The sequence below is a fragment of the Setaria viridis genome, chromosome 6 (assembly GCF_005286985.2).
Source record: "Setaria viridis chromosome 6, Setaria_viridis_v4.0, whole genome shotgun sequence".
Taxonomy (NCBI): Eukaryota; Viridiplantae; Streptophyta; class Magnoliopsida; order Poales; family Poaceae; genus Setaria; species Setaria viridis.
Genome location: NC_048268.2, coordinates 16,168,063 through 16,180,116, shown reverse-complemented (window position 1 = coordinate 16,180,116; position 12,054 = coordinate 16,168,063). Strand labels below are relative to the sequence as shown.

The window sequence follows — 12,054 nt, the reverse complement described above, 5'->3', positions numbered from 1 at the left end:
TATAATGTTGATCAAGTACTCAACTAATAAATGTTCTTGTGTGGATGTTGCTACAAAATAACCTTGTTGCATAGCTTGCTAGAACCTTAGTGATGCTGGTATGTGACTTGCTTGTGTATGAATTGTTTAAAAATAAATGTATATACTTGATCACCTCAACTTGCCGGTTGTGTGATGCACTTATGTATGCCATGTTGATAAGCACCATCACCCTAGTTCTTGTATGATGCTAGGCTTAATTAGCTCTTGATTGTTAAATGCTTGCAATAGCTTGACTTGAGTTAACTAGTGTGCCATGCTTGTTATGCTTGCTATCTCTATGGAGACTTGAGTGATAATTAGTCAAATACCTTGCTCTCTAAGTGCTTATATCTTGTGGTGTAACCTTGTGCGTGTCCCGAATGCTTTTGTGTGATGCAGCTCTTTTTACTGTTCTTCGTATTCATGCTGTTGCATCTTGCATCTCATCTAGATACGCTAGATAAACCACGTGAAGGACATGATGATGGAACTGAACACGAAGACGGTGTATGGTGGAGCTATCCCGAAGATGGAAGGACTAAGCATGTGCCGAGATGGGAGATGCTCGCCAAGCGAGTGTCGTCTAACAAACACTAACCTAGTGTGGTTTCCAGGCAAGCCCCGGTGCATGCTTCCCTATTTTAAAGTATGCAATATGTTGATGCTTATGATTGTGCATTTACATTTATAGGAGATGAATGAAACCTTAGATGCATGAACTTAGTACCCTTTTGATCTGAACACTAGCATGATAAGTCGTGTAGATGCAATGCTTAATAGGACACGTAAAAGTCGAGTGATTTCCTGTCACTCGCAAGTTATAGGAGTTGTTTGTTTACTTATGTTACAACCATAAGGATGACGGGCGGGGCAGGGCCTTGGGAACTATTTTGGTGATCGGTGGATTGCCCCATCTATCTAAATAAAATTGGACTAAGGTCGAAACGTGTCGGCATTCGTGATCAAGTGTTTGAAAGTACTAATCTCATACCTAGTATGGGATAGGGAAGTCTAGTACCTGATTGAACTAGGGCATGTCATACGCTCCCCCAGCTGTCCTTGGAACGTCGTTCCCATGGTGCATCATGTGGGTGCAAGTGCGGTCATAGTACGACAGAGGCTTGGATTATGGAGCATTGCATGCCAAAGGCAGTTGGCCCTGACACGTGCTTAAGGGATCGATGGGGACGGCTGACGAATGAAGCGATCCTTCGTGGTGCGTGGATGTCGTGAGATTAGGTTCACCATGTATGGTTAATAAATTCGAATCGATTCGTCTGCCTCTCACAGTTTGGGACTGCTTGATCGCTATTCTGCACTGAGTAAAGATGGAACATGATGATGATATTAATCTTGATGCTTGTTCTTTAATTGTTTTGAAACTATGCTTGCTTAGTGTAAGTTGCTAATCTAGACTGGTTAATGAACTTAGAACTTGAACTAAAATATTGAAAGTAAGGACCAACTTTAGTCGCTTTTGGTAAAAACAAACCCACCGCCAAAAAGCCTTGCATGTCTAGGAGTCGGTGGAGTAGTTACCACCTGACGGGTAAGTCTTGTTGAGTATTAGTATACTCAGTCTTGCTTGTGACTTCTTTTTCAGGTGTGGTTGCTGGTGTTGTCTTGTTTGGGACCCATTCTCGGTCGGCGAGGACAGGGATCATTGATGTCATGATCGGCTTCATCATGATATCGTGTATCGACATTTAGCTTCCGCTTGTTTTACTTCTTCGTTGTTTGAAACCATGCAAATTCTGTTTGAATTTCGAAAACTAAGATGTAATAAAATGTTGAACTATGTTATTGTGATGGAAATGTTGTAATCTCTGTGCCCACTCACCTTCGTGTGAGCAATGCTTCTCGATCCTGAGTAAATGGTTTATCGGATGAAATCCGACGGACGACCAAGTTGACTTGTTTAAAGTGCATGATTGCGTATCAGGTGACTTAAGTGCATTTTAGTTAGGTTAATTTGGATGGTTCCGCCACAGGTTCAAGCTCTCAATTCGAAAGGAGTAATCGACACAGTCGAGGAGAACAAGAACAGGGGCCCTGGATCACTGTAAAAGGACTTGTCGCCACAGTTACAACGAATCAATCTTAGTTTCTCAAAGGAAAACTAGAACTAAACAAAATCCGAGTTTCTAAGGCAGCGGCTACTGAGTTTATATCAAAAGGGGCGGACTAGGGTTGGGGGCGACTAGGAAGGGGGGCGCCCACAACTTGGGCATAAGGCCCGACACGATGTAAGACCAAGTTGGCCGAAAACTAGTGACGCAACACCTTATCGTGGTCACACATAATGATCCACGAACCTTCTGGAGCTAGGACTAGAACCAAAAGAACAGTGTCATCGTCCCTGTTCCAACGCATCAAAGAACGTCTCGTTTCGATGTCGTATGAGAGAGATATGGCTGAAACCGTGCGTGGGTGTTGGCTGAATTCAAAACGAACGTGACGACCGAGTTGGTGACAAATTGTCACTTGGAAAAGACCATGACTCATGCATGTCCAGCATGGCGATGTCCTCATCACGCTGCCTCTTGCCGGCACCCAGCCTCCCAGTGAGCGTCCCACCCCGGCCATGATCCCTGGCACCGTGCTAATGGTCGCTCTACATACTGTTGGACTGAAGTCTTATCCTTTGAGGAGGCTTAAGCTAGAATTTTTTCCCATTATCTTAAAAAAAGAACAAAATGCAATGATGCCTGAATTTCTGAGAAGGATTTGAAACAAATTGTTCACAGCAATTCAAATAAATGCTAAAAGCAAAGACACTCTTGAAAACGAACAAACTCGGAGTACGGGTGCAGTGGACCAGCACTTTACGGCAATGTGATGCGGCAGCCGGCAGCAATTGTGTATATGGGAGCAAAATTATGGTAATGCCATAATTTACGTATCACCTTTGCTTAATAATAGAAGTAATCTCCAGTCTCTACACCAATTAGGGATGCACCGGTACCAACCCGTTTATATCCCTATTTGAGAGAACACAATCGTGTATACTTTCCTGACAAATCTTTATGGTAGTAAACTAGTAATTGAAGTTAAGAGAAGACAACGATAGTGAAGCTCACCACCAAGTTATTAAATCAAAAAGCGATCCAGGGAAACGCAAGGCGACGTGACGACAGCCCAATTTAAATAGTGCAACATGTAACTTTGATAAATTATAAAGTCGCGCGCTTTAGCTCGTTCCCATTTGATCAGCACGCGGACCCGGCCTTGCAGCTGAGAGCGCCGGCGTCCTTGGTCAGCGACCGTACTTCGTTGGCGCTGGCCGCCGCGAATGCCTGGTGCTTGTTGTAGTTCGGCCGGACCCTGCTGCCCGTCTGCTTGAAGAAGGCGCCGTTCTGGAAGGAGTCCCCGATGGAGGCCCAGTCCCAATCCTTCCCCCCGACCGGCATCCTTCTCGTCACCTGAAATAAAGGTTTGTTTCAAAATTTCATAAAATTTTAACAGATAAAACTCTCGCTTTCAAACGGAGCTAAATTAAGATGAAATTAAGAGACCTTCTTGTTATCTGCCCCGGAGGCTACGAACAGGTTGCCCTGGCTCTTGACGCTCGGCCCCATGCTTCCTCCGATGGCGTATTGTACCCATCCATCATAGAGGTTGTTCACAACGTGAGCGTAGCCGTGCCTAATCCTGCACAACGCGACCGACACGAGGGACACTAACAGCTCTTATAACCACACTCGCCATCAGGAACCAAAATAATTAAGTGACATTCTTGGGGAGATACTGACCTTGGCATGCGCTGGTTCACGTTGGGGCCGAAGCGGTTGAACGCGACGGTGACGCGCATCCGGCGGTCGGCGGCGTGGCCGTCGTCGTGGCCGAGCAGCATGACCTTGTCGTGGTTCAAAAACCAGTTGTTGGAGACGGTCACGTCCGTGGAGCCGACCGTCACGTCCAGGAGCCCATCCTCGCTCCGGGACAGGGTGTTGTGGTCGATCCACACCTTGGTGCTCGACACTAGCCGGATGGCGTCGCCGTCCATGCCACCGGCCGGCCGCACCGCGCCGCCGGGGACGACCACCTGCCCCGTGGGCTGCGACCGGCAGTCGTGGATGTGCAGCCCGTGGATGATCACGTTGCTCACCTGGTAGAGCATGATGCCCGCGCCGCCGGCGATGTGCACGTCGGCGCCGCGCCCGTCGATGACCGTGAAGCTCTTGACGAAGAGCGGCTGCACCAGCCTGATGTGCATGCCCCTCTGGAAGGTGATCCAGACCTTCCCGGGCAGCACCGTCGCGCCGTAGCGCAGGGTGCCGGGGCCTGGGCGCACGGGGTCGTCGCCGGGGTCAGTGACCGTGTATGGGATCACCCCGGGGCCACGGTTCTGCCGCATCTTCCCTGCGAAGCCCACGGAGCACACGGCGAGCCTCTGCCGATTGGCGGCCCAGTTGCGCTGGCGGCGCCAGCACCGGTCGATGATGTTTGCTCCATGGACGTTCGTCATTGCGCCATGGAGGACAAAAAGGAAAGCGAGGAGTAGGAATTCTTTGGAGGCCATATGCTCGAGACGACGCGTCAAGCTCGATGCTTGATGATGCCCTTTGTTTGATTGAGGAATTGAGAAGAGAAGGAGGAGGACGAGAAACTAAGGTGTTTGCTCGCCGTTTTGAGGTGGGTGGCAGTTTCAATATACTCCATAGGGGAGCAGGCGAGAATGGTTGAGCCGTTTAATTTACTTCATTTAATATTTGTTTTATTACGAGAAACTGACGACTGCTTGTACCAGCATTCGTTTGTGTTTATTTATACATGTCTTTCTATCGGTGTTGGTGTTGGTTTGTGTTACAAGAAAATCGAGGGCAAATAATTCTTCACTCTCTCTGCGCGCGCGCAGAGAAAGCATGAGACTTTCCATCTGAATGAAGGGATTCATGAACAATAATGTTAAGGCCGGCAATTTAATTTTTCACATTCATGGACAGTAACTTACATAAACATTCACAGATCTTCGTCCATTACACATATGGATTTTAATTCTTTTACTGTAAAACTATAATGAAAGTAACGATTTTAATTACTGCTGAGTTATCATTTGTCTTCAGAAACTTACCTTAGCTTATTCGTTCATGAGTTTGGATGAAAATGTAGTAAGGTTTATGTCCCTAGGGCATTTTCCTCACTACTACTCAATGTACATGTTGAATCCACAAGGTAATGAACTTGTGAGAACAAATGGGTGTCATTATTTATAAAAAAAAGAGAGAATCAGATGGTTTAAGTTATTGGGTACGTTGTGTTTGTGGTTGCGTTGACAGAAGCTAGCTTCATATTGGTGGTAATTAAGATAATCCAGTAAGAGAGCAAGAAAAGATAGAAAGACAGAGGAGAGTAATAATACTTTCAAGATACAAGGAGCATAGCACAAGGTGGATTTGTGTGATATTGCATATGAATTGAGTTTTGAGATGCACACATATTTGGCACACCCGTGATTTTGCTTGGCAGACTCCGGCTAAATCCAAACACAATCGTTGCTACCAATACAGCAGGGTCTGAACATGAGTTTCAAGAGGGCATCCAGAAAATTGGATTTTGCCAAGGATCATACCCTACACCTTCAGCATCCTGCAAGAGCAAGACTATAAACAAATATATGGTGCTTAAATATGGCGTATGTTCAAAAAGAGTTTTTGCATCACACGCTTTGAGATCTAGGCAGCAAGTTGAGCAAACGTTTGCTCTAACTAGGTCTGTTTGTATCCACTTATTTTCCGCTTATTGGTGGAAATAAGTCATAAGCCCACCCAAACATCTTACTTGTTTCCTGCTTATCATCCAAGCCGCTTAGCCCACAATATGGAAAATAATTGGCGCACCGCTTATCCTATATGCGGCCTCAGGGGCGCTTCTCGGGCAAGCGAAGCAATTTTCCCCCCGATACTCTCACCCCACCGACACCTACGTCCTTGCCATCCACCCCCCGCGCCTGGATCCTGTGCCCGCCGCCGGGTGAATCCGCCGCCCGTCGCCCTTCGACCGGCACCGGCTCCGTCCGCCGCCCGCCTGCCTCCACCGGCTCCCTGCACATATCCCTCCCTCCACCGGCCAGATCCTGTCTGCCACCTCCTGCCCAGATCCCGTTGCTGCCGGCTCCGTTCGCCGCACGCCGCCGGCTCACGTCCTCCCTGCCCGCCTCTCTACCTCCGCCGCCGCCCCTAGGCTTAGCCTCCGCCGCTGGCCGCCCCTGCCTGCCTTCCCGCGCCCTGGTGCTACTGCTGTTAAGGAGAGGTGAGTGGTACTGCTGCTGTTGAGAAGGAAAGGTAGTGGTGCCTTTACATGTGCGTCAAGTTGCTGACTGAGCAATTTTGTTGCATGCGTGCAGTACATGATGTGCATTTTGAACAGGATTTCGAGGAAGGTGATGCTGATCCAACTCAACCTAGCACAGATGGTGGTGCTGCTGCTTTAGGAGATGACATGAATATGGATGCATTGCGTGATGCTATTGCTGTTGCTATGGTTTCGTGATTCGTTGTTGTAACCATGACGGATGTTTCCATACTACACCGATCTAACATATGAATTTCATATTATTGTAATGTAATTTCTATTTAACAAACTCCAAAGACATTAGAATTATTACCTTCTCCTCAGATTCACAACAAAAATAAGCTATTATCAGCCTCAGGGGCATTCAGGTCAATTTACCAGCTAGAACAGACAATCGACACAAAATAATCAGGATTGCCAAACACCCAGCTTATTCAGACAGTGGATTCTCCAAACAGTAGACTTATCAGATAAGCCTGCTTGCTAGATAAGCGAGTTTCAGAAAAGCGTATATAAACAAGACCCTAGTTTGCTGGTGGCCGGGAGGGCTTGCTTTTTATTTCACAGCTTCATTAAACGAGTTTTTCTCTCAAACCGTTGAACCATATATTTGACCACGATGTTATTCACAACAAATACAACAAAAAAAATGGTGTTCATATAATATTTTCACTTATTATTTTTTTATTTTCTTTTGATTTTGTATATACAAGTTTGACATCTATGACGTACTTCAATGTTTTCTAGAATCGCTGGACAAAATTTTGCAGAATGTTGAATTAAATCTTCAAAATGATTTAAATTCATATAATCACAAAATCACACAGCATAAAAAATATCAACAGATTATCTCTATTATGATAAAATTTAAAGCTGAGAAAGGGAGAAAAATGAAAAAAAAACGTGTGCTTCATGGGCTATGTGAGCTCGGAACAAAGAATTAGCCCAAAAGAAAAACTGGGAACAAGGCCTAGTAGGCCTGGCGGGCTCGATCTTACGTCAACTTGGTATATATATCTTCGTTACTTTTTTTCAATGGAAAGAATCTACTACTACCCGCGGAACGGATGGGCTAATAAAATACACTACAAGCAACTATTTAATATTTAACGGATTTTTCGTGACGTTTTCAGTAATATTAGAAAAATGTAATGTTTTAAACCAAAAATAAGAAAAAACCGAAAATAAGAAGGGGACAAATATAATGTTTTAAACCAAAAATAAGAAGGGAAAAAAACGAGGGAATCGAACTCACAACCTATTGAGCTACTGCTGCACTTTGTGATTATTGCTGGTATGCTGCGTGGCCCATCTGTCAGCTAAGGCACCAAAAGTATTCACTCAAATATTCTGGCTCATGGGAATCGAACGTAAGACCTCACGTATTAGCTCACTGGGAATTACCAATGCGCCACTCTGCCAAGTTGTGCAAGTTCTCTTGCATGTACTTTCGATCTAATAGCTTGGCCCATTAGTCCAGTCACCAGGGCCACCTCATCAGTCCAGTCAGCAAGAAGCCCACCTGTCAGTCATTCGCCGAAAGAATTAATCCATAAAATGTAGGGTGCGGTGGATTCGACACTTCAGCTTGTGTGTGCCTTACCACCGCACCACATCGTTGTTTGTGACAAATTTTGGCATTTTAATTTAAATAAAATTTATGTCCAGTCATTTGGACTTCCATCCTAAAAAATCATGGCACCGCATCCACAAAATAGTATAACTTGGAGGGTAATCGAACCTGAGACTCAAGCAGGACAAGCATCACCACACCACTTCAGTGTTTGTGCCAAGCTGTTGCATTGTTTTTAGTTAATACGATTCGGCCCATTGCTGCCGGTGCTGCTGAGATGGCAGCACGCGATTGACTCAACTGATTTGGAACGAAGAACACATGAAAGTTGGTATTTCTATTTTTAATCTAGAATCAAAATTTTTAATTGGTATTTCTTCGTCATACGAAATCCAAATTTGATGGTTCTTTTTTCTGATTTTTTCTAAAATCATCATGTTTTTTTAATTACGTTATTGTATATAGATTTCTATTTTGTGGATCTTATTTATATGCCTTGTATTTTGTATTTTGTAATATTAAGGTAAACCAAAGGTTATGTCCAAATTTGAGGTGCATATGAGTTCGAAAATGTCGTAAAGTATGAAAAACTTCAATGTTCAACTAATATTATATGAAACTACGTGAGAGATGTATCCATTTGTAAACAATATATATCCCTACTTTACTAAAATCATTTGAAATTTTTATGATAAGTTTAGGGACCCAAAATAAGTTACCTTGTCAATTTGTAGAATGTTCGGATCGAAAAAAGATATTATTATAATTATTACATCATAAATTTGAGATATAAATTTGAATTGTTCCTAACAAACATTTAAATTTTTTTTATCTATTTCAAGATATGAACTATAATGGAACAGACATCCTTAAAATATATTTTATAGAAATTTTAAATATTATTTAAGGTACATGTAGTTCAAATTGTAATTATTTTCATTAGACACAAAGAAAATCATTTAAACTCTTGAAAATAGTAAATGAGTTCAAAGGTTATTGAAACTTCTAAAGGACAACTTATATGAAGTCTATTGTGTATATAAAAATATATTAGTATATATAAGATAATTATTTTTGTGTGTTACTCACAACGATGCAATAAAATGAAAAAGAAAAAGAAAAATTTTAAGCAAACAAGGCCCGTTTCGGCCCAAATGGCCCAATTATTTATGGCTATTCATTCCCGATCCGATGGCTCTGATCGTGCTCCCATAGTATAAAATCAGCTGCAACCCTAGCTCCGCCTATCTCCCTCATCCTCAGCCTCAAGCAGCCGCTCACAGCACACCGAGATCCCATCTCAATCTCCTCCTCTCTTGCTCACGAGCAGCTCCCTTCTCGCCAACCCAGCCCTGCCCACATCGTCGTCCCCATCTCCCTTCCTTTCTTCATCACCCATCAGTTTGCCTCCTCCCCGTGTCCGCTTAGAGCCCCCATGGCCTCCTCCTCCCCGACTTGACGAGACCCCGTCGCCCTAATGCATGTCGCCACAAGCCCACGACCCCGACCCTCCTCCTTTCTCGGGTGCCATGGCAGATCCGAGGGGGGGGGGGGGGGCAGAACCTGAGGTCTGGGCCTCTGGAGTAAAGGGCGACCTCCTTGCCTCCTCCTCACCGCTCCCTCCTCAGATTCGACACCTACCCGCTTTGTCGTACATACATCTATGGACCCACTGAAAGTTTGGACAGTCCTAAATACCACGTCGCCGCCGTACACTAGCCGGTGAGGCCCCAGCCACGCGAAAAGCCCCTTCTACCCCCGCTCCACTCCTCCTTTAGAAGCTACATCGGCGCTCCCCGAAACCCTAGCCACCTCCTCCACCATTGCCGCCACCACTAGTGCCACCGCCACCTCCAAGCACCGCCAATGGTGAGTCTCCGGTCGACTTCTTGCCGCTGGAGCTCCCTCGCGACGTTGTGCTTCCATTTTGCCCCTCACCTCCTCTTCCCTTCCCTCATGTAGGTTCCCCCGCCAGCGCCTCTATTCGCCGCCTGCCATTGCCTCCTAGAGCTGTTGCGCTGCCTCCTCCTTACCGCTATGCCACCGCCGGTGAGCCCCGCTGCTCTCCCTGCCGCTGCGCGTCGTTTCCCCCGCCACCGCTGGCCAGGGCCACGACCGGCCGTGCACTGTGCTACTCGTGCCTGTCTTTGTGTGCGTGTGAGGGTGTGGTGTGGGAAGAAGAAAGAAGGAGAGGGGGGTACAGGAATGTTTCATAGACCTAAGTGCGAGGGTTCAATAGATTTGAGGGTTTAAATGCAAGATGACCATGGTTTTGTTTTATTTCCTAGATTTAAATACCTGCAAACTTGAATGTGTAGAAAAAGGCTAAAAATGTGAAACATATTTTTTTGAGTTCCTGATGTATCTAGTTTATTTAAAAAATGATTATGTGCATGTTCCTGTTCTGTACCTAGTGTTATGATTTATTTTGTTCTAAGAGTTATTAAATGCTTTATACGTCATGTGGTGATCCAAAAATTATGAAACCAATTTTGTTAGCTTCCATTTATCATGTATGTTCCAGATCTGCAACTTGTATTAGTAGAATCTATGGTTTTCATGCTGTTATAAATCTAATGCTTGTTTGCTATGTTAATATTTTTATTTGCATGATAATTAGTGGAAAATAGATAAAGTGTTCAAACCGCTTCTGTTAGCTTGTGTTTTTGTGATGACCGGTCCCTAATCTTCCTAGTCAATCGTATCCTAGCCCTTGATCATAGTCATCTGTGTTGTTTTACCGCGCTTGAGTGCTCAGCCTTCCGCCCGGTCCTGACCCCTGCGACCCGACCCCTCCCCGCTTCGCTTCGATCCCGACCCCGGCAACCCAGTTCACCGTCAGATCCTTCTAAGTCCTTCCCAAACGCCGTCTATCCAACCAGTGGACCCTTGAGATCTTTTTTCCCAGATCTTCCGCGACCGGCGCACTCGAGTTGCATGCCCGCTTCAGAGTCTCCCCGCCGCGTGGCTCATCTTCTCCGACGCCCGCCGCTCAGTTTTGTCTCTGGCTCGCGACCGAATGGATTCTCGCGCCCCCTTCCCCAATGGCAGCGGAAGCCCCTCTGCAACCTTTTTGTAGCGCCTCGCCTCCTGCGCCCATCATCACACCGCCAGATCCCGGCCGTAGAGCCCGATGTCTCCCGTCTTTTCCGTCACTTCGATCTCAGTCGCGCCGCCTCGTCTCCGCTACACGACGATTCCTCCATCACCAACCCCGACCACGGCAGCGACAGCTCCTTTCCCCGCCCTGTCAGAAGCCGCCCGACAATCTGTTGCTCTGCGCTCGCCCGCGCGCCCGCGGCTGCCTGTCTTCTCACCTGTGCGCCCTCGATTCTAGCACCGTTAAACCGGTCGCTTCTATCAAATCTTCCGCACGATGACGCCCGCCTCTGCCAAATCTCAACCACCGGCATATCCGCTCTTGCGCCGCCCTGACGGCAGAACCCAATGACCGCTGGCGTCATCCCCGAGTCCTGCACCACCTCTTCGCTCAATCGCCGCCCCGGCAGAGCACTCCATTGCTTCTCCCCGGCCTTCGCGCCGCTCCCCTTCTCTCTCTCCCGCGACGCTTTCCTTTCCCATTCCAGCAGCTATAAAAAGGAATGCACAAGCCCGCCGGAGTTTCCCTCCGCCATTGTTGCCTTCAGCCATTCTCTCGCTCCCTGCTCAAGCTCCTAGCACCACACCCTAAAGCTCTTGAGGAACTCTCCCCTCAGCTCCCCTCAGTTTTCCCCAAGTCGCCCAGCCGCTTGCTCCTCCGTGCTGCGTAACAGCTTACTTGTGATCCGCAAGAAGCATCGCCGCCGCCGGAGCACTGCCGGTCTTAGCCGTTGTTCAAGCTTTAGTCCCTCCGCCCATGTCTGCCTCTTCCCGACCCCAAGTCTTCCTTTCAGGAACAAGGTAAGCTGCCGACCCCAGTCCGCTTCGCCCGACCCCTCTTATCCGCCTGACCCCGGTTCCATCTCGCCCGACCCTATCTATTCCGCCGACCCTTATCCGCCTCGCCCGAGGGCTCGGCTGTGATCTTTTTCTTCAACCCGAGGGTGTATGTGTAAAACTTAGGAACCCTTCAGCGCTTGCGTCTGAGGATCCCTAGTATACCACATCCTCTAGTTCAAGGATCAGATCATAAGTTCCTTTCTGACCCTTGCCTCTTGATCTTCACC

The 12,054-nt window shown here is 46.7% G+C and overlaps 1 protein-coding gene across 1 annotated transcript; it reads right to left on the bottom strand.

The window, feature by feature from the left end:
* Positions 1 to 2,968: 2,968 nt before the first annotated feature.
* LOC117861760 (probable pectate lyase 4) lies at positions 2,969 to 4,834 on the bottom strand. The gene is made up of 3 exons (XM_034745303.2): positions 3,774 to 4,834; positions 3,537 to 3,672; positions 2,969 to 3,443 (listed from the first exon to the last, which is right to left on the bottom strand). The coding sequence occupies exons 1-3, from the start codon at positions 4,541 to 4,543 to the stop codon at positions 3,231 to 3,233; spliced, it is 1,119 nt and encodes a 372-aa protein (XP_034601194.1). The 5' UTR covers positions 4,544 to 4,834; the 3' UTR covers positions 2,969 to 3,230.
* Between the last annotated feature and the right edge of the window lie 7,220 nt (positions 4,835 to 12,054).

Bases quoted from the DNA above. Each gene is read 5' to 3' on its own strand.
- LOC117861760 (XM_034745303.2), bottom strand. From the start codon at position 4,543: ATGGCCTCCAAAGAATTCCTACTCCTCGCTTTCCTTTTTGTCCTCCAT. The intron at 3,673-3,773 runs GTCAGTATCTCC...CGCGTTGTGCAG, and splicing joins GTGAACCAGCGCATGCCAAG to GATTAGGCACGGCTACGCTC. The intron at 3,444-3,536 runs GTCTCTTAATTT...CCTTTATTTCAG, and splicing joins CCGGGGCAGATAACAAGAAG to GTGACGAGAAGGATGCCGGT.